The sequence below is a fragment of the Euphorbia lathyris genome, chromosome 4, assembly GCF_963576675.1.
Source record: "Euphorbia lathyris chromosome 4, ddEupLath1.1, whole genome shotgun sequence".
NCBI lineage: Eukaryota > Viridiplantae > Streptophyta > Magnoliopsida > Malpighiales > Euphorbiaceae > Euphorbia > Euphorbia lathyris.
The window spans coordinates 59989237-60011640 of record NC_088913.1 but is presented as its reverse complement, the minus strand read 5'-3'; the positions used below and the strand labels follow the sequence as shown (position 1 = coordinate 60011640).

The 22404-nt window shown below is 35.6% G+C and overlaps 3 protein-coding genes across 6 annotated transcripts; 1 reads left to right on the top strand and 2 right to left on the bottom strand.

Annotated features, from left to right (window-relative positions):
* Positions 1-690: 690 nt before the first annotated feature.
* LOC136226027 (probable terpene synthase 6) lies at positions 691-13982 on the bottom strand. Of its 2 annotated transcripts, none has more exons than XM_066014296.1 (7): positions 2932-13244; positions 2561-2852; positions 2078-2465; positions 1789-2007; positions 1594-1711; positions 1276-1515; positions 691-1189 (listed from the first exon to the last, which is right to left on the bottom strand). In XM_066014296.1, exons 1-7 carry the CDS (start codon positions 3025-3027, stop codon positions 905-907), a joined length of 1638 nt encoding a protein of 545 aa, XP_065870368.1. In that variant the 5' UTR covers positions 3028-13244; the 3' UTR covers positions 691-904. The 2 variants fall into 2 exon arrangements, with proteins under 2 accessions (XP_065870368.1, XP_065870370.1); XM_066014298.1 differs by lacking the exon at positions 2932-13244 and adding an exon at positions 13846-13982 and having other exon boundaries at positions 694-1189.
* LOC136226029 (uncharacterized protein At4g26485-like) lies at positions 13324-14409 on the bottom strand. Its single transcript, XM_066014299.1, has 2 exons — positions 14130-14409; positions 13324-14044 (listed from the first exon to the last, which is right to left on the bottom strand). The coding sequence occupies exons 1-2, from the start codon at positions 14347-14349 to the stop codon at positions 13797-13799; spliced, it is 468 nt and encodes a 155-aa protein (XP_065870371.1). The 5' UTR covers positions 14350-14409; the 3' UTR covers positions 13324-13796.
* Positions 14410-18953: 4544 nt separating this feature from the next.
* Positions 18954-20719, top strand: LOC136227082 (cytochrome P450 726A27-like). 3 transcript variants are annotated; one of them, XM_066015799.1, is made up of 3 exons: positions 18954-19851; positions 19955-20044; positions 20380-20719. In XM_066015799.1, the coding sequence occupies exons 1-3, from the start codon at positions 18979-18981 to the stop codon at positions 20467-20469; spliced, it is 1053 nt and encodes a 350-aa protein (XP_065871871.1). In that variant the 5' UTR covers positions 18954-18978; the 3' UTR covers positions 20470-20719. The 3 variants fall into 3 exon arrangements, with proteins under 3 accessions (XP_065871871.1, XP_065871870.1, XP_065871869.1); XM_066015798.1 differs by having other exon boundaries at positions 20377-20719; XM_066015797.1 differs by having other exon boundaries at positions 19955-20719.
* The last annotated feature ends 1685 nt before the right edge of the window (positions 20720-22404 follow it).

The following is a 22404-nucleotide window of genomic DNA, read 5'->3' as shown; positions in this document are numbered from 1 at the left end:
AAAATAACTATAACACCCATTGATCTACCCAACCCTTCTCATTTTCCTCCTAGTGGGAACGATATTGCAACTTGCAAACTCACAGGAACTTCGACGACATGGGTAAAACGGCAAAGAAGAGGGACCAAGATAAACCAAAATTGAAGGTATGTGCCTCCACATGTGTGTATGTTTTCTTCTACTTGATTTCTATTAGGTTTTAGGCTGGATTTGTTTCGAAATATGTATTTAAGCTTATGTATACATTGGTGATTTCCGAGCTAATTTGTGTTGTATATATGTGAATCATGTGTGGTCGGCGGTCAGTTTGTTGTTATCGGACTATTAGAAATGGGTTTCAGGCCTTCACATTTTATGAATTCCTATCGCATTTCATGAAATACGATCGTCTTCAGCTTAAAGCCTAGTCACATTATAATGAAATACGATAAGTTTGTAGTAATGTGATGCGTTAAACCCTCATTGCATTTAGGTCAAATACGAGCCAAGGCATAAAATGCGATAAATATTTGATTGTCGCATTTCACTAAGATGCGATACGTCGAATCACATTTTAGTTTCTGTATCACATTTTTAGGAAATGCGACGTGTTTTGTAATCATATATGGTGAAATGCGATGAGACTGTCTGAAAATGCAACCTGCTTAAAATTGTGTGAACTGTAATTTGAATGTATGAAATGCACTTACAAATGCCATCTGTGAAGATATAAATACTGTAAAATCTGACAGTAATGGTGTTAAATAAAATACCAATACACCGCTATTGTTATTTTAAATCCTTGAATGAAATGGTCAACTTTTACATAACTTATCCCAATTATTTACTTAAAAAAACAACAGCATCATAGAGGTGGGGATACAAAGAAACCAAGAAACACAAAAATAATGAGTGCAATGAATAGTTAGAAGGGCAGCTTGTGGAGAAACAAGGATGCAATATTATCTTTCATATTTAGTGGATTTGTGAAGGAATCACCAAGTTTGTAGAGAAAACACAGTGCTCTTGATTCATTCAGAAAAAAGTTAAGAAGTATTCTAGAGACACTTGATAACTTCATGTATTCTTCATTGATGTCTTTCCATCTATTTTTGGCCATTTTTTGTATCTCTTCCATGGCCTCCTCGGTTGAGACATCATGTTCTTTCATGTAGCATTTAATACACGAAACCTCATTATACATATCATCCTACAAAAATATAATCGTAACTATGATATGCCTGCCATATTTTGATGATTGATCCATTATTGAAATGAAACAAGTGAAATCATTACCTCTATGTCATCGTTCAAACGACTAAATGAATTAATAATTTCTTCAATTTTGGAATTATTTTGTAGCCATATGTATTCTTGAACTTGTACCATATCTTTCATTCCAATAAATGAAGCTGCCGGATATACAAGAGTACTGATTGTGATCGACGCATTATCCAAATACTCATTCAATGGTGGATTATAGCCATCCTCAAACCACTTTTTTTCTAGTAATTCACATCTCACCAGTTTCTTGAACTATTCAAATTAATAAACGAATACTATAAGAACATAAATCATTTGTTAAAATAAAGAATTAAGAAAATAATATCTTACTGCTTCTTTGACAAAATAGTTTCTGCCATCTGTCTCTGCTTCCTTGTGAAGATCAAAAAGGGCTTTGAGTATGTCTTTCATGTACTCCGGTAGTTCATCACTTGGATCAACTCTACCCCTAAAAAGAATGACGAGAGATCAGATTGGTCGGGTGTATTACTCTCGGGTAGATAAGATAAGAAAAAAGAAGCAAACCTTTGGATAGCGGCTGTAAAATGGTGGAGTTGATCGAGTTGAGCAAAAGAGTCATATGTATCATCAACTACTGTTGTGATTGCTGTGTACTTAGCCATAAAGATTCGTGATACACCAAATTGGGGTTGAAATTGGGATCCAACTGCCCAAAAATAGCACTCCACGATTCTGTCCCTTATGTGACTCAGATTTTCAACAAGATTCAGCTCTTTCCACCATCTGAATAATTAATATTAATTAGTTTTTTATTCTTAGCTCAATGAAACTAATGAACTGAAAAATTCCATACCTTGAGAGTAATCCTAGCTCTTCCTTGTACAATGATTGCAGTCGATTAAAATCCAACTTTGCAAACTTGAGTAGTGTTTCATTTCGTGACTCATCATCTTCCTCGTACAAAGATATGTACTGTCGAGCTTCTACTCTATTTACATTTTGGTGAAATGAGCAAAACAAAGCATTTTTTATATGCTTTTTTTGAAGATTTGGGATTAATGAATCTTCACTTTTGGATAGTGTTTCAAGATGTTTTCTGGTAAATAAAAGTGCTTCGTCTAATATATCTTCTCCTCTTACTCCCAGAAAAGTAGCTTCGTATAAGCTAAGTATGCCTTTCACATCATTCGTTAAGCTTTTCTCGAATTCTCCTTGGTTGTTTTTGAATTTCAGGAATACATCTGATTAATTCATCATATCATATGTTATCAAAAAAAGGTAAGCATTCCATTGAATACTTATACATAGTAAGATCATTTGGAGTTTTCTGACATACCAGAAGACATTTTCAATCCATGTTGTCTTAAGATTCGAAATACAAGTGCAGTTTCATAGAGATTATAATCATTTTGCTCAATAACACTAGGAACCATATGAGTGAAAATGAAATTGAGCTGCTCGTAAATTTCCATCTCAAAATGATAGGATACACCAAGCCGACATAACAAATCGATGAACTCAATGTTGTGGATTAAATCTTTTGTGGATTGAATCAGCATATCCTTGACTGTTTCTTTAAGTGTTTCCACCTCTTTTGTCATTGATTCGTATTCCTGAGCAAATGCATTCTGATTTTCGAGGAAGAAGGTATCAAAACATATATATGCATAAAATAGAACAAGTATGGAAAAAGATTAGTATTCATACCGAATCAACAGATAATGAAGCAAAGCTACTACCCCACAAGGAAGCAGGAAATATTGTGAGTGGAACATCAGAATCTGATTTTGCAACTTTTGCCATTTTCAGGTTTACCCAAATATGATTGCTTACTTCTCTCAATACTCATAATTTATTTATACACAATTTTTACCTATACCCACATCTGATTTGGTGTGCCGGTGCTTATACTATAATAATATTTCCAATTAATTTATATTATATTAAAACGTGCAATTGCACACTTACATAGTTATAATAGTTTATTGGCTTAATACTTTCCAAACCCCTTGAGTTGTCCCAATACTCCAACTGACTCTGAACTTAGACTTGTGACAACTAAATCTTTTAATTTACTTATTTGAACAAATAACCCCTTAAATACGTTATTTCGGGAGTTTTTTTGCCCTTTATTTAATGTATCAGTAGATTAGATGGATGTAGCAACCGATATTTTGAAATCTTTTATTTCTGATGTAATATTATGTTAAATTTGTTTTTGGGTTTAGGAGCTATTTGTTCTAAATAAACAACTTGAGGAGTTATTTGTTTCAATTGAGCAATTTGAGGGGTCATTTGTTCCAAATAACCGAGTTGAGGGGTTAGTTGTCACAAGTCTAACTTCGGAAGGTTAATTACAGTATTGAGACAACTTCAGGGAGTCGGAAATATTTAGCCTAGTTTATTTATGAAGTTGTTTTATAAAAAAAGTTTATTTATGAACTATTACATTCTAATTTATACAAATCTAATATTGTTTTGTTCCGCGTATATATTAATCATGCCACTTTAAATATGTTGAGTGTCTAATACCATACTTTGTAAATTTAGCCTAGTTTTTTTCTAGATTTTTAACCGTTATATTTAATATAAACAGATAGACAGAAAATTACGGAGTAACATGACCATTTTGTATTTACTATAGCTGAAGCTAATATATGTCCGATTAAAAATCTGAAAAAACTAGATAAAATGATCAAATGGTTAATTTTAACAAACGATACGAATTTTATAATTTGTTTTTCAAAATAGATGGATTAAACAGTATATTAGGTAAAAAAGAAGGGACTAATAAATTATTTAATATTTTTTATTTAAATATTAATTTTTTTCTAACTATATGGTATCATTGACCTAGAAAGTATTTTAATCCCACATGTATTGTCATCCATTTAAATATTCCTTGAAAACTATGTTATAACAATGTGTATTAAATTTAATGGATTTAATTACTCAGTCAACATTTGTTGGTTTGAATAGACGGGTCTGTTATCAAAAAATATTCAATCCCTTCTGCATCTTATCCTTCTCACTTTAGCATTGTAGTCCTTTTAATACCGTAATTCATGGGTTAGGCTATACTTAACAAAATAAGTCTTACTTTGTTTTTTCCACTATTGGATGGTAATGAACTTTGACAAAGTAAGCTCATCCAATGGTAGAAAAAATAAAGGAAAGCTTATTTTATCAAAAACAAAGTAAACATAGAAGACACCCGTAATTCATACGTCTTTAGGCTTTGTTTTGTATGTATATTTCTTGATGAGGACATCCGGTCCCTAAAGGTTGATCCGGAGTTGAAGGATGGGACCCGTAGAAAGCTAACCGAGGGGGATGAAGGAAAGGGCGAAGAACAGAGCACGCGGAGCGTGTCCATTGGGACGCGAGGCGTGAAGGACTCGAAGTCGGGGGAACAACCCAAGAGGTCATACACGCGGGGCGTGTATGGCGAGGCGCGGGGCGTGGAACCAGCCTCCGATGAGAGTTCAGATCAGGAGGTCAAGTACGCGGAGCGTATGTCTCAAGACGCGGGGCGTAAGAGTGCCCAACAAGAACCACCAAGTTCAGGGACACATCCACGCGGGGCGTGAGGGAGGCCACGCGGGGCGTGAGGGAGGCCACGCGGGGCGTGAGGGAGGCCACGCGGGGCGTACCTGGGTTGGGGAATACTTCCTCCCCAAGTTCTTATTGTTAAGGACAATATCTGCCACCTCTTATTTACTGTTTTGCCATTTAACTATTTACCATGTTGCCATTGAACTTATTTACCCTAATATCTATCCTTATGTATTTCCTATTTTACCCCTAGGGCTCCTTAGTTGTTGGTAACCCTAGGGGTGGTCTTTTAGTCTTTATCTTTCAATTGGGGGAAGTATATATTCTCCATCTTTTGTAATGTTGGTTAACTTTGATGAATATTATATTTTGAAGCCTCCATTGGAGCAAGGATTCATTCCTTTTGGGTTTATTCAACCTTCAAGTTAAGCTTGAGAAGTTTGTAATCTTTGTTGGTTTACGATTAAAACCTTCAGTCGATTTTAATCTGCATCATTTGGTATCAGAGCCGAGTCGTTTTCCTTGACCGGAGACTTCTTCTCGGAAATGGTTCAACCACGTATCACCACCGAAGCCATTGGAACCCATGAGCAAAGGCTTGAAGCACTAGAATCAAGCATGAAGGCAATCAATGACAAGATGAATGAGCTTGAAGAAAAACAAGAAGCGGAACGAAGAGAAAGGCGTCTTGATACGGAGAGGCTTATTCTCGAGTTTCGAAATAGCCGCATCCAACCCGCCGGAGAACCTCACCGGAGACAAGAGGAACAAGCCCGCCCTCTACTTGAACGGCAACCGACACCACCACCAAGGATAACTTATGCACCCCAAGCCAAGAACCCTCGGGTTCAAGAGGTAAGACGTACTAATCCCGTAGCCGTTAGAAACGTTGATAGTGATAGCGATGGAGATCTATTCGATGATTTTGAGATGCCTAAAATTGCTAGAACTATGGGGATTAGAATGGATGATGATGTGTTGAATGTTAGGCATGTGAATGATATGAATATGCATGATGTTGTTGGTCCCGTGCATGTGCGTGCCGGGAATTTGGATATTTTGAATGATGATGATGTAGGTGGTCACGGAAGGGTAAATTATGGGATGAATGATCCGTATGGGGGTCATGCTATTGATAGGGGCGGATATAGAGGCGGAATGAATGGGAGAGGGGAGTATGGAGGACACTATGATAGGGATGATGCTTTCAAACTCAAGGTTGATCTACCTTCATTTGGAGGGGAACTTGACATTGAGGGGTTCCTTGATTGGTTGCTTGAGGTGGAGAGGTTCTTCGACTATGCGGGGATACCGGAAGATAGGAGAGTTCGGTTAGTGGCGTATAGGTTGAAAGGGGGAGCCTCGGTATGGTGGGATAATGTGAAGGAAGAGCGGAGAAGAGGAGGAAGGGAACCGATTAGGTCTTGGAGGAGGATGAAATCGATGATGAGAGAGCGGTTTTTACCACCCGACTACGAGCAGTATATCTACAGCTCCTACCGGAATTGCTTGCAAGGACCGAGGAGTGTGCACGAGTATACTTCAGAGTTCTTAAGGCTTTCAGCAAGGGCTAACTTGTCGGAAACCGAAAGCCAAAAGACTTCAAGGTATCTAGAGGGGCTACGGTATAATATTCAAGACAGAATTGGGACACAAATGGTAATCCGGATTCAAGATGCAAGGAACCTAGCTTTGAAGGCCGAGTCTCAATTGAATGTTAGGGCACGTGACGGATACCGGAGGCCGAGAATTGAGGAAGTTTGTGAAGAAGGGGAAGAGTCCAAAGAGGTGGGCAAGGATAAGAATGGTGCTAGTTCAAGTGGAACCAAGATCTTGAGTGGGGGAAAATCACCTAGCGGAGATGTGCGACCCTTTAGGACAGCCACCCTTCCTAAGAGCAACAACCCGTACACAAAACCGGCTCCGTTTAAGTGTTTCCGATGCAACGAACCAGGCCATCGTTCGAATGAGTGTCCAAGGAGGAGGAGCGCTAACATGGTTGAGCGATATGATGATGGTGATTATGGGGGTAATGCTGAGGTGTATTGTGAGCCCATTGATAGTGGATCATCCGGGGATGAGCGGAAGGTCCATGTAGTGAAAAGGGTACTGATGTCGGTTGAACAAGAGCATGACCCGAGGCACCAATTGTTTAGAACTAGAGGTCTAATCCACGGATTGAAATGTGAATTGATTGTTGATGGTGGAAGCCAAGAGAACATCCTTAGCAAAGCCGCTTTGAGCAAATTTGGCTTAGTGCCCGAGCCACACCCGAAGCCATACCGAGTGGGCTGGATCAAAGAGGGGGAGAAGCTTAATGTCACCCACCGGTGCAAGGTTCCTATCTCTATTGGGGCCTACCAAGATGAGGTTATGTGTGATGTGGCCGATATGGATGTGTATCACTTGCTTCTTGGGAGGCCTTGGCAATTCGACCGTGACGCCTCACATGCGGGACGGGACAACACGTACACCGTCTTCAAAGATGGGGCCAAGTATATTCTCATACCGTTGACGGGTCCTACTAAGGGAGAAAAGAAAGCGGCATTGATTGCGTATCCTAGCCGGGAACCGACGCCGCTAGAAGATACCCACGTTGAGCAGCCCGTCGGATTGTTAGGTGTGGGTAAGCCGACCCAAGAGACGAGTATTGCTAGTGGGGTCCAACTCCTCTAAAGAAGGAGAGTATGATGAGGACATCCGGTCCCTAAAGGTTGAACCGGAGTTGAAGGATGGGACCCGTAGAAAGCTAACCGAGGGGGATGAAGGAAAGGGCGAAGAACAGAGCACGCGGAGCGTGTCCATTGGGACGCGAGGCGTGAAGGACTCGAAGTCGGGGGAACAACCCAAGAGGTCATACACGCGGGGCGTGTATGGCGAGGCGCGGGGCGTGGAACCAGCCTCCGATGAGAGTTCAGATCAGGAGGTCAAGTACGCGGGGCGTATGTCTCAAGACGCGGGGCGTATGTCTCAAGACGCGGGGCGTAAGAGTGCCCAACAAGAACCACCAAGTTCAGGGACACATCCACGCGGGGCGTGAGGGAGGCCACGCGGGGCGTACCTGGGTTGGGGAATACTTCCTCCCCAAGTTCTTATTGTTAAGGACAATATCTGCCACCTCTTATTTACTGTTTTGCCATTTAACTATTTACCATGTTGCCATTGAACTTATTTACCCTAATATCTATCCTTATGTATTTCCTATTTTACCTCTAGGGCTCCTTAGTTGTTGGTAACCCTAGGGGTGGTCTTTTAGTCTTTATCTTTCAATTGGGGGAAGTATATATTCTCCATCTTTTGTAATGTTGGTTAACTTTGATGAATATTATATTTTGAAGCCTCCATTGGAGCAAGGATTCATTCCTTTTGGGTTTATTCAACCTTCAAGTTAAGCTTGAGAAGTTTGTAATCTTTGTTGGTTTACGATTAAAACCTTCAGTCGATTTTAATCTGCATCATTTCTAGTCTTGGTGTCTTCTATGCTTACACTTATATTAAACAAAGGAAATTATATTAAAAAGAAAGGAAAACCCTCAACCCACCCCACCCCATGTGATTCAAACTCATGACTTCTAGGATCATAGCTTCACCACTTCTATGCTTACTTTGTCTTTTACAAAGTAAGTTTTACTTTGTTTTTTCTACCATTGGATGAGCTTACTTTGTTAAAATTCATCACCATCCAATGGTGGAAAAAATAAAGTAAGCATAGCCTAACCCAAGTTTAACTTTATTATGTTTTTTTGGTGGAGAAAAAAAGTTTAGGGAGGAGTGGTATATTTCAGGGACGGGTTTAAGTATAGACCTCTACTCTGGGCCTACTATTTAGATAGTCTTTGATACAATTTTTCAAACAAAAGCTAAAACTAAGGGCGTTCATGATCGAACTGAGCCGAATATCCGAATACCAAATAGTCTCTAAAATGAGAATTGAAATAATCAAATATCAAAGTCTCTAAAGTGAGAACTGCACCCAACCGAATAATATTAACAAACCAAACCGAATCTAATATTTCGGTTTCGGTTTCAATACATACTAAATAGTTAAAATAAAATACAGATTAACAAAAATAATTTGTAAAATTTCTACACTCTAATAAGTTATATTGTATACTTTGTTGTGGTATACCATTATGTTATTACCTATATATTATAATAATTTTTTTATTATTATAATAAATTCTTGAATTTGTAATCATAAACCTAATAAATGTAATTACAATTTTTAAACACACAAAATATTAAGACTAAATTATTTTTCTAAATTAAACAGGAGAGCAAATCCACGCTACTAGAAAATCCCAGATACTGATGGGATTTTCAGACGGAAGGAAATCCGTCAGTAATTTGAAACACAATTCCTTCAAAATGAGTTTCCGTCAGAGTATTGTTACAGAAGATTGTATCGGAATAATAGTTGCGTCAAAATCATGGCGGGAACATTCCCGCCATTACCCTGACATTATTGTCTGATGCAAGTATATTTCGTCCTAATGACAATAATAATTGATGAAATAATTTTCCATCAGCAGGTATTGATGAAACACTACAAAAAAAATTGACTTATAGGTACAAATGAGTAGGGACAATGTATAATTTTTGTCTTCAATTATAATTTTGAAATTAACATGGAAGACAACTATATTAATTGTCCCTAATTATTTTTTAATTTGTAAAAGGGGACAAAATTCAATTAAGAGAAATTAGTTATGTTTTATACGTAAATATATTAACTACAGAGGACCAATTTACCACGGAGGCAGATATTTATTAAGTCTAACGGTTTATTCTATTCTCTCTCTCACTATTTCTTCTCCTATCTCCCTCAATCTCTCTCCCAAATGCTACCGTGGTTCATCCCTGCCAGGGGCGGAGCCATCGGCACCCTAGCTTGCGCCCCCAAGTTCCACCCCTAATGATGTGCACCACCCCAAACTCGAATAATCCTTCTGAATCGAAATTCAAGCAGATTGAAATTCAATTGGAGAATTCAAAAAACGACTGAGAGCCAGGGTTTGTTAATAGGATGGAAGCAAATAGTCGAACAAACGACATAGGGAGGGAGAGCCATAGGTGGTGTCATATTATCCTTTGACAGAAAAACACTAGAGAAAGCCAATAAGGTAAGTCCTCTTCTTCCTTTAGGTTACCCTAAATTTAGCAATTAAAGCATCTCATGTAAACATGTTTGAGCCCTTTATTTTCTCTAAGATGTATGCTCCATTAAGAAAAATAGATATCAGTGGTCTTATGTCGACGTGCTTTTAGTTTCTATATAATTGGTTTTGCTGGGGATTATGCCCTTTCAGGGAATCATAGAAGGCATCGCGAAGTAGTGTGCTTCTTATCTGGTGAGTTCTCTGCCTTGAACTGATGAAAATAGTTACAACTGTCTCATCCTGCAAAGATGTGTATATATTTGCTGTTTTACAAGGAATGATACTTTGTGCGTCCTTTGACCATGAATTTAAATTGTTGTTAGGAGTCAAACTAATGTTAATAAATTTTCTATAGTATTTTCATGCACCTTTGTCCAGTTATCCAGTGACTCGGGTCATCTTGTATGTGAAAAATAAATTCTTTTATCTGGTGTTAAGATCATCATTACACAGGATGTCAAATACCTCTTTTTTTGCTTGAGATATCCATAAACTTCACCATTAATATTGCACTAGGATTGTTCTAACACATTCTATTATCAAATAATCCAAATCCTACAAAACTGAATTTCTCAAAAATATGATATAGATCGTGTCTATAGAATTTAAGTTTGATGATTTGGAATATAGGTGATCATCTGATTTAGCTCTGTCTTCCTGCTCATTTTGCATTCATCCTTTGTTGAATTATTTTTCTTCTTTGTAACACTACTAAATTTCATGGTTAATTTTCTTCCATATTTAGATTGGTGAAGTTATTGATGGACCCGGTGATGGCATGAAGTGGCCTGTTCTTGATGGAACTAAATATGAATATGGTTAGTATAGTGACTTTGAATTTTTTTCTGCAAGTACAGTCAGATTTGGACTCATATACATGAATTTAAATAGTTATATTTTGCTACTCAGTATTTGATGTTGATATTGGACATACTTATTAAAGGCGCGCCTAAGGCGCATGGCGCACCAGGCGCAGGCCTTAGCGCCATGGCAGCCCCATGGCGAGGCGCAACTGCCATGGCGCGCGCCTGGTGCACCATTTTGCGCCAAGAGGCAGTTGCCAAAGGCGCACCAAGGCGCGCCTTGGCAGTTAGAGGCAGTTATGGGCAGTTTTTTGGAATTTTTGGCATTTAGTTTTATATATCTGGAATGAAACACGTGTTCTATTAACAAAAAGTATTAAAAAGGAGAGAGATTATACGTTTTAACTAACTAGAAGACGAAAAGACTCTTTGAAGAGGAAGAGACAAAGTCATTTGAAGAGTGAGAGACAGAGTCATTTTATTTATGCTTAAGATATTTTCATGATTTAGTATTCATTGCATTTTTATGTTAGTTTTATAGTTTTATAATTTTTATTTTTGTAAGTGCGCCTTGTCTCGCTATGGCGCGCGCCATCGTCGTGCGCCATGCGCCAAGGCTCCAGGACCCCTTGCGCCTTAGTGGGCCATGCGCCTTTAATAACTATGATATTGGAGATGGCGAGCCTGTTTGGAAGCTCCCGTATAACAGATCAGGTTGTTTTTGCAAATTCTTTATTTTTCCAATTTTTGATGCTTGTGATTTTATGATAGGTCTCTTTTCCTTGATAGTTGTTCTGTTCTGTGAATATCATGATGGCCCTTAATGTGTTGACTAACAACAAGTTCTAAACCTCACAACAGAGTAGTTGAATTCCTTGCCATGGGATCAACAAGTTAGGCATTTCAGTGAGATCAAATATAACCACCACAAGAAGCAGGTATAGCAGGAACCGCTACCTGATGTATTTGTAATCTGTCTGTTAAAGCTTCCTAGGATTGAGACCATCTGAATTAATCAACTACTGCAACAGAGGATTTCTACTGGTAACAAATCAGCCATCTCTAATTATACTTCAATTACAAAATAGTTTTCTGTTTTGCAAAATTTAGTTGCATCTAATTCATCCATTGCCCCTCCTTATTAATTGGAAGGTTTTAGTTGTATGAATGTACTTAAACCCACAGTTTAGTTAAATTACATGTTTGTGGCTCAACTTGAGATGTTCAAATATCAAAATCTGCTTTTCTAGTTGATCATTTTGTTTTGCTTATCTGATTTTCTTTGCTCAAAAAATTGATATATGTGGGAAAGATTGTCCCCCGAAAAATAGTGAATTTACTCATAGTCTTACTTTTGTTATTCCTCTTGTTCAAAAGCAGAAGCCTATTAATAGTTAGATAGACAAGAACCATGATGTTGATGGTAATCCACATGAATCAGAGATGGTAGAGGTTTTCAGTGATATGGAGCAACAACTTGAAATTAATATTTTCCTATCTATTAATTAATTTTGTTTTGTGCTTTGAAATTAATACAGCCTTATTATTGTGGACATGGTCATAATATAATGCAAGAAACTTGTAAACGGCCTAGCTAGATAGCCTTATTAATTGGTTCTAATAAATACATATCATTATTTTGACAGATCATTAATTGGTTCTAATATAAAGTTTCACACAACAGTTGTTCATTAAAGTTGAAGGCATATTAAAGAAAATAATTAAAGAGGTATGGAAACATTATACTAACATAAATCATGTTTTGTCATAACTACCATTCTAAGTTTCTTTCTCATTTTTAGTCATAGATTCTAAATTATTATTATTATTATTATTATTATTATTATTATTAATAAGGAATTAAGTTTTTTTGCTCAGTCATATCATATATATGTTGCACAGCACAAGGAAAGGAATCATCTTTCCATGTTCCTAACATTTGGCTTCTACTCGGACAACTTATCATTGTAATACTCCTAGGATTCATTTAATACATTTGGCCTCTTACCTATTGGACTTCCTAGTCATAGACTCTTGGGAAAGGGTAGAAAAACGAGACCTAAGTGACGATATTGAACATGACTTTGATACGGAGAGGGAGTTTTAACTACGTCGAATGCGTTATCTACGGATATGATGTCCGAAATAGACCTATTGTATATCACCCTTGAATTTGAATTAGGAAGGGGAACTTTGTTGACATATTTGAAATATAAAAAACGCAATCTACTGATATATGTAATTTTTGATTTCAATAGATAAATTCATAGGAAATGACAAATAAGACCATTTGTGCTTACTTCAAGATTCTTCAAGAGTTTCAAGACCTAGAAGTAGAAGTGCGTGATAAATGCCGCCAAAGCACCATACTACATAGGAAATTTATCATTTTGACTCATTTATTACTTTAATTCTGGCACATTTGACCCCTTTTTACTTCAAACTTTTGCAAAATTTGGTACTTGATCAACAGTTTAAAACCATATGCACCATTGTACAATTGGAGACAGTTTGATCACCCACAACGATTGTATCCATCTATATTCCACGGAAACGGACATAGAACAGAACATACACTGGAAAGGTTATATGAAACAGAAATGTGTTGAAAAAACGCGTCAATATTAAAAATATAGAGACATATTTATAAATATTTGAAGTATAATAAAAAAAAAAATGGTACAGATACAGATGATCACAATAGTGAGCAAAAGATAGGAATAATTAGATTTTGTGGAATAGAGAAAGTTTCAATTAACTAGAATCAGTCTTAATTGGATTCTTTTTGCAGGCGGAAACATTTTCCTAAGCCAGAAACGATTATGAAAAAGCCTAAAGCCCCAGTGAAGTGGAGTTTCCGTGCAACATATCCATCTATGATTTCAGCATAACAAATTGTGCAGAGCAGAAAGGCCAGATTAAAGCCTTTTGCCTTATCTTTCAGGCAAAGAACACTTGATTGATCCTCTCTTAAGTTGGAAGTGTGCATCTAACATTCTACTCTAATCTATGGATTCCTTGTTAGAAGAATCATGTAAAAGTATATTATGTTTGTTTAAACAGAAGAAAAGCAAAAGAAATGGTATAGAAGAAGAAAACGTAACTGGATTTGGCAATAGCTATCTTCCCGGTAGAGGAAACCAACATGAGGGAAATTGTAGACAATTCGATCAAATCTTTGTGTTCTCAAGAAGAAATGTTGGCTCATCTGCTTCGCATCCACTCCAAAGAGAACCAAGCATCCTCTTTCTTCCAATTCCCTCACATTTGCTACTCCATTACTGTACTTCTTCTCTATCTTCTCTGCCCAAAAATTAAAAACCCTTACAATCAGAAAAAACACTTTTGACTAGAAACGAAATCGAGAAAGAGTAAAAGAGTAACTAACCTTGGCTGTCGATAGTAGTGGCGACCATGTTGCACGCAGAACCAAAAGCTCTGGCTAAGCAAAGAGAGAAGGAGAAATCTCCATCTCCGACGAATAATATCCTGTGCTTTGAGGAATAGTGGCTTATCGTCTTTTCCGGTACTTCATCGTCGTCATCTTTATCTTCATCTGATTCTGATTGTGACCCTGGTTTTTCATATTCTTCAATTGTCTTCTCCATTTCGTAGATTTAGCGATAATTCCGATCGAAATTATCGATCAGACACTCGAAGACTGTTGGGGAAAATAACCAAACTAAGGCCTTATTTGATAAGCCGACTTAAATTAAAATATTAAGTACTTATTTAATTTAAGTGTGTTTGATAACAATTATTTATCCACCACTTAAATTAATAAATTAAGTTAAAAATCACTTATTTTGGTAAGTCAAAATATTTAACTTAGCATTTTAAGTTAAACATTATCAACTAATATTTTTATAATAATTATATCACTCAATATTTTCAGCACTTATAATATTCAGCACTTAAAATTCAGTACTTATTTTTTCAGCACTTAATTTTCAGTTTTATCAAACAACAGGTCTTACTAAATTCCTTTTCATGCGCCCACCAAATAAAAAGTAGAATTATAATTTTTAGCAAGACTTTACTCAATTAGAAGTTTACTCCGGTTGTAATTTTTATTTAGAGATTATGGCCCTGTTTGGTTAAGAGCGTTTTGGGATAAAAAGAGCGGTTTTGACCAATTTTAGAGGTTTGACCATTGAAACCGCTAATTGGAGTGTTTGGTGGAGAGAGTTTTGGGATGAAAACGCTAATTTAGAAAAAGTTCTTAAAATGAGCTTTTTCAATTAGCGTTTTGCAATATTAAAATTAATGGACTTCTTTAACCCTAATAAATAGACTCGCTCTTCTCCTGCGCCAAAATTAATGTCCTTATTCGTCTTTTTGCACAAACCGCTATTATCAATCAGCTAATTTTTACCAAACAGGTCTACACAAACAGCTAATCAAATCAGCTAGTCAAATCAGCTAATGTAATCAGCTAATAGCTAATTCCCAAACAGATTTGAAATATTTTGAGGGATTGTGCAAAAGCAAAACAAATTTGAAATATTTTTATTCTAGACAGTTTACTGCAGTTTTGGAATTCAATGAACAATATTGGATAATGTTTAATCTTAATGATTTTTCTCATTCAAAGATTAGAAAATTTTGTTCTTCTATCACTATTTGGTGGGTCTGAAAATGGCACTGCATCAGAATGTTTGAAGGGAATGATCAACAACTGCAGATGATGATAGACTTCCTTAGAACCAGTTTTGAAGAGAACGCAATCTTCTATAGGATGGACATGGTGAGGAAATACACACTGGTTATAGATGAGAGATTGAGGTGCAATGACATCTTCCGATTGCTAACGTGTTCAAGCTGAATACTGATGATTATAGCAAAAGCAACCCCATGCCAGCACAAAGTGGGAGAGTTATCAGAAATTGAGAATGAAACTGGATTTGAGGTTTACCGCTCAATATCAATATTTGTTCAGCTACTCAAGAGAAGTTGTGGGCTATTTATAAAGGAATGAAGCTTGCATGTAGCTTAGGTATTCACCATCCTATTGTAGGGAGTGATTCTAATTTATCAGTTTCTTTGATAAATAATAGAGATGGTAACTCGAGTATATGTAACAACCTTATTCGTGCATGTTTTGAGCTCATTAATAGAAGCTAGGATGTTAGAATTATGCATGTCTTTAGAGAAAGTAACAGAGCGGCGAATAATCTGGATAACTATGCATTAACTTTGTCCAACGGCTTCCATTTGTTTCAAAATTGTTTTCTAGTGTCAGTCATGAGTTCTGGCAAGATATTAGTGAGATTTCATGACCTAGAGAGATGATCTCTTAGTAGTGTCGCTCTATTTTGTCTTTGACTTTGTGTTATTTTGTTTGTCTTTCGTAGCTCGTTGAGTCCTCCGTTGTATATATGAAATATTTATTTTTAAATATAAATATTTATTTTTATTATTAAAAACAATATATATATTTTAAGTGGGTTAATTTGGATTGGGTTTGTCATTTGATTTTTAAACCCAAATCTAACCCTGTCAAAGCCCAACTAAAACATCTGGTCATGAATGGGTTTACCCTAATAGGAAATTACATCATAAGTCATAATTTACATTTTTTTTAGATTTTAACAAGTTGTTATTTCTGTATTTCATCAGTATTGATTTATTTTTTTTCCAAACATATCAGAAATTCATGTTTTTATTTTTATTTTGTTAAGGGATAAGATATTAAAATAAATCTATGGATTTTAGAAAAATATCAATTTAGCTTCTACATACAAAATAACATCAATATAGACTTAATTAACGTTTAAAAAAAGGTATTAATTTAGGCATCGAGAACAGATTGGACATGTGATTCTTATTACTCCGTTAAGTTCTGATTTCTCCATCCACATACAATTGATAGAAGTTAACGGAGTAATAACAATGACGTGTCTCGTTCCGCTATTGAGGTCTAAATTGGTACCATTTTTTAAACGTTAAATCTATATTGATACTATTTTATACGTGGAGACTAAATTAATACTTTCCTAAGAACAATAGATTTATTTTGTTACCTTATCTCGTTTATAATTTTCCCTAGTAATAGTAGACCATAAAGATAAAGATAAGGAACAAAATAGATAAGTATGTTATCAATTTAAGTATGTTATTGAGCAGTCCCGTTCAAATGGACCCTAATGACCAAATTATATTTGGACCTTCACCGTTAGATTTAGTTGCAATGTAATCCTACGGTTCTGATATTAGATAATTAAAATAATAGTTAACAGATTTTTTATTTTATTAATCCGTAAACAAGGTAAAGATCGGAAAAAAAAACACGATTTACACTGTTTAACCATCTTCTTCAATGTTCCCGGGCCTAAAAATCACGACAGTCTCAACCTTTTGATCAGAAGATAATTAAGCTCCAAGCTATAGAATAGGAGACCCATAACTTAACTATTCTTAGTACAGGTAAAGAACCTTACCCATTGTTTTCTTACTAGAGGTAAAGAGCTGATTAGACAGCTTGCTTTTTAACCGCTTTCCACCATCTTTCTCGCTCCGCCTATACCTCCGCTGGAGAAGGCAAGATTGAGCAAGGGATTCAATTGAACCTTGACCTCTGTCTCCAGAGTCGAGAGATCTCTCTTCTGCACCACTTCGAAGGAACCTAGCTTGGACTGCGGAAGACCTACGCATATCACTTTTTAGATCTTTGATCGATTGGCTATTTTGTTCCAAAGGAAATCTTCATTAAACCATTAACAGCGGGAAGATGCAAATAAAGAATGATTGATTATATATAGGATTTCGATTAAAAGTAGAACCAAAAATTGAGAGACCTGAAATTCAGTAGTGTTTATGAATGTAAATCCTAATTGCTTCTCTGTTTGAAAAAAGAATCCAAATTATCTCTTTGCTGAACCAGTTACCATAGAAAAGCATAGAAATAAAATCCAGCCTTAGAGAAAAACGAAAAAATCAAGTTGTGAAATTCAATATTAATTGTTAAGCCAAAAATCTGTTAGATCTCTCTGTCAATTGAAAAATCTTAATTGTCTCTCAAAAGCACTTTCTTAAGTTATTCATCTGATTGCAAGTTCAATTTTTATATTAGTGTGTCATCAGGTTCCAGCAAAAAAAAAAAAAGTAATAATTTCGACAAAAGGTAGGGGGGAAGATGGAAGAGATGGTTGAATAGTGTAATCCTACTGTTTTTTATTTTTTATTTTTTTGGCTATCTTTACCTTGTTTTTTTTGGATCAGTTACGGATTAATTGAATAAGAAAATATGTTAACTATTATTTTAATTATCTAATATCAGAACCGTAGGATTACATTGCAACTAAATCTAACGGTGAAGGTCCAAATATAATTTGGTCATTAGGGTCCATTTGAACGGGACTCTGTTATTGAGTAGATAGAAAGCCAACAACTATTTAAATCAACCCATGATTAAGTATTTTCGCATAGTTTTATAGCCTAAATCATACGTAGCCCCTTGAATTTATCAATTTTAGTCATTTTGCTCTCTGAACTTACCACGCGATCTATTTGCTCCCTCAACTATTTAAAAGGGTATTAGCAACCTCCTATTTTTATTATAACGGAAACAAAATGAAATTCTAACATTAGTACAAGTGTATATAGAAGAATTGGAACCAGCCTGCATATATGTAACCTCGTTTGCAGCTTGTTTTAGTAGGGCATAACCATATATGCAATTTTTACAAGAGAACTTGTGTACTGTCTCTACTAACCTCATTTGCAGCTTGTTTTAGTAGTGCACAACTCTTTTTATTATGACTTTGGTGCTTGCAATGAGAAATGTCATAATTGTTTCGTTACTATGAAAACAGGAGATTGCTAATACCACTTTTAAACATGAATTTTCACATGCATGCACCTTAATGAGTAAGTGAATTTGCTCATTCACCGTTAGATATAGACTTATTAAATCTAAGCCCAGGATGTTTTGAATCTCCATTTTAGGATTCTAATAAGACTATATCTAACGGTGAATGAGCAAATTCTACACGTTAATTAAGGTGCATGTGATCAAATCTGCACTTTTAAATAGTTGAAGAGGCAAATGGGTCCTCCCATAAATTCAGGAAACAAAATGATTAAAAGTGACAAGTTCTGAGTATGGTTTAGGGATGGAGTTTAAGTTTTATTATATCATGTGGAAAACGGGGTGATGTCTAGTATTTTTGTATAAAACCCATCCATCTATGTAGCATAAGACAGACAAAACAATAGTTTTCCTCTTAATTTTCTGAATGGAGAAGTTATTCTCAATTTTCTGCCCAGCCATTTTGAGCTTCCTGGTAATTATTCTAGTATTGAGTACCTATTTTATTTTATGGAAAACGAAACCCCAAAGTTCAAATCAGCCACCGAAATTACCTCTCATCGGAAACCTCCACCAACTTATCTGTAAACTACCCCATCGCCGACTAGCACAACTTGCCCAAATTTATGGACCTTTTATGCAACTTCAACTTGGCCAAGTTTCAGCTATGGTTGTTTCTTCTCCGGAGGTTGCCAAACAACTGCTTAAAGATAATGACATCAAGTTTAGCAACAGATCCCGTGTGTCCGTAGCAGATATCCTTTTTTACAAGTGCCAAGACATTGCTTTTGCTCCATATGGTGAATATTGGAGACAAATGCGAAAAATTTGTATGTTAGAGGTTCTTAGTTCCAAAAGAGTTCAATCTTTTAGATCAATTAGAGAAGAAGAGATATCAAATTTGATTAGATCTATTAATTCAAAAGTTAGATCTCCTATCAATTTAAGTGAGATGACTCTTTCTTTGACAAATACTATTGTAGCAAGAACAGTCATTGGGAGGAAGAACAACAACGAACAAGCAGTGTTAGATGTGACTAATCGAATTGTGAAGGCAGCAGCAGGTTTCACTGTGCTTGATATGTTTCCTTATCTTGAATTCATTCATGTTATTACTGGTATGAAATCCAGGCTTTTGAAATTGTATAAAGTAGCTGATCAAATATTTGAAGACATCATTAAACAACACAAACAACAAGAGTTAAATGGTGAAGCAGATAATCTTCTTACTGTTCTTTTGGAACTCCAAGCAATTCCTGATTCTCTTTTAACTACGGATGGCATCAAAGCAACTATCCTGGTTAGTTTAGTTTAATTTAATCACTTTCTAAACTTTTAGGATTTTACCCTAATTTAATTACTAGTTATGTTTTTGAATTATTCTACTCTATATATGATTCTAGGATATGTTCATTGGTGGGACTGATACATGTGCAGCAGTTTTAGAGTGGGCAATGTCAGAATTGATGAAAAACCCGAGAGTAATGAAAAAGGTACTAGAAGAAGAAGAAGTAAGGAAGATATGTGTTGAAAATGGGAATCTTGATGAATCTGTTATTCATGAGTTAAAATACTTGAAAGCAGTAATTAAAGAGACTATGAGATTACATCCACCTGTACCATTAATTCCAAGGATGTGTAGAGAGAAATGTAAAATTAATGGGTATAATATAGATCCCAAAACTGAAGTCTTATTTAATGTATGGGCAATTGGAAGGGATCCTAATCATTGGATTGAACCTGAAAAGTTTTATTCATAGAGATTTATTGATAGTGAAGTTGATTATAAGGCATGTAATTTCGAATATTTTCCATTTGGTGCTAGAAGAAGGATGTGTCCTGGCGTTCAGTTGGCTATTGCAAACCTCGACCTTGCTTTAGCAAAACTACTGTGTTATTTCGATTGGAAACTTCCTGATACAATGAAGCATGATGATCTCGACATGACAGAGGCTTTTTCACTTGCAATCCCAAGAAAAAATCAGCTTTACTTGATTCCTGCTACACCGATCATGGAATAAAAGTCTTAGCTGAATTGTGTGTTTGTATGGTTTTTTTTTTTTTTTTTCATTTCCTCGGAACTTAGAGGTAACTAGTTTTCTATCTACAAGCTTAGCCGTAAAATAAGGTTTTCCTAGTATTGTTTTGTCAAAAATTAATAATGTATTGGTAAGTATATGAATAAATACCTTCAACTATTTCACACTTGATCTCTGTTGACTGAAAAAAGAGTTAATAGAGATGTTACCACTATCAGCATATTATTGTTGAATTTTCTACATTTATATCAAGTTAATATATCCAAATCCAATCCAAGATATTATATTTATATAATTTAATAAAATAAGATACTTATATGCTTTAATAAAATAAAAGAATAAATCGTATTAGTCAGTTATACAATTAAAGAAAATGTATGTTAAATCCTATTGGTTCATTAATGAAAAATTAGTTTATGGATAAAGAGACACCTTGATGGAAGGCTATGAGTGTACACAAGGGCGGAGCCAGGACCCAATAGTCAGAGGGGCTAACTTGTGTGCAAGAAAAAAAAAACAAATATATTAAAAAAAATTCGAAAAAACAAATTCTTCATAAATTGCTAATAAATAGTTCTCGTTATAGTAAAAAAATTAACATTTTTTGACCTTCAACCGACTCGAAGAAGATAAGTAATGCTGAGAAGATGGCAATTTATTCATTCGAGATGTCATAGCTTGGAAATTGCGCACAATCGCTTCATTCTCAATACCAACAAAAATCTTTTTTTCAACATAATACATCATACAATCTTCGAGAGAGTCATCACCCATCTTGTTGCGCAAATCCGTCTTAATAAGTTTCATTGCAGATAAAGATCTTTCAACAAAGCTGTTGCAACTAGTAAGATCAAAATCAACTCAATAAGCCCGTATGTGAAGGGAAAAAGAGAGTGATACTTTAGCTCAACCATCTTCTTTGCAAGTACTCCAACATCATTCATACTAGAGAATATTTCATTCGATCTCATTTCATAAATGAACAGTTTAAGTTCATCTTTGAGCTGAGATAGATCACAATAGGAAAAATCTGCTGAATATAACTCAGCAAGCCGAAGCACTCGTTGAAAATCAAAATTCTCAAATGAATTTGTAGGATCAAGACAGGACATGCACACAAGTAGTTCTGTATTCGATTCAGAAAAGCGACTAATAACCTTGCATTGAGTAAAAATAAAAAAAGTCAAAAAATATTTAATAATAGCTATAAGTTATAACGTTATATGTAAAAAGAACAAGAAAAACATAGTACCTCCACAAAAATCTCCTTGTTAAAATGACGACAATAAGTCATTAGTCCACCATCAAGTAACCTTCTAGCCCGTTCATTTATAATATCATCCATATTTGGCACTTCAATGTCATTGGCTACACAAAAATCATTGACTTCTTTGCATAACTAATCCCACCCATTCATTAAGTAGTCTTTCAAATTGTCCTTTGTCATTCGGATCATTCGTAAAGCATTAGCAATATTTTGATTCTTCATTTGTAGACATTTTTGATAAAATATTTGTCATTCCGAGTATGTCTTTCATCACATCAGCAATGAAGGCAATTTCATAATTATACATTCTTCTAAGGAAACCACACACACTGTTTTTAGTCTTACGATCAATGGAATCAACATTTATAACCTCAAGCACTTGTTTAACTGAACTCTACATACTAATGAAACATGAAAAAGTAGTATAGTGAGAACTCCATCGTGTATCATCCGGTCGAGCTAAACTCGTTTCTTGATTTTTGCATTTTCCTGAAGTAAGTTCTCCACTTTCTAAAGACTGCACTACTTTCTCATGTTGAAGTTGATT

Bases quoted from the DNA above. Each gene is read 5' to 3' on its own strand.
- LOC136226027 (XM_066014296.1), bottom strand. From the start codon at position 3,027: ATGGCAAAAGTTGCAAAATCAGATTCTGATGTTCCACTCACAATATTT. The intron at 2,853-2,931 runs GTATGAATACTA...CTCGAAAATCAG, and splicing joins CTTCATTATCTGTTGATTCG to AATGCATTTGCTCAGGAATA. The intron at 2,466-2,560 runs GTATGTCAGAAA...TGAATTAATCAG, and splicing joins TGGATTGAAAATGTCTTCTG to ATGTATTCCTGAAATTCAAA.
- LOC136226029 (XM_066014299.1), bottom strand. From the start codon at position 14,349: ATGGAGAAGACAATTGAAGAATATGAAAAACCAGGGTCACAATCAGAA. The intron at 14,045-14,129 runs GTTAGTTACTCT...ATTTTTGGGCAG, and splicing joins CACTACTATCGACAGCCAAG to AGAAGATAGAGAAGAAGTAC.
- LOC136227082 (XM_066015797.1), top strand. From the start codon at position 18,979: ATGGAGAAGTTATTCTCAATTTTCTGCCCAGCCATTTTGAGCTTCCTG. The intron at 19,852-19,954 runs GTTAGTTTAGTT...ATATGATTCTAG, and splicing joins GCATCAAAGCAACTATCCTG to GATATGTTCATTGGTGGGAC.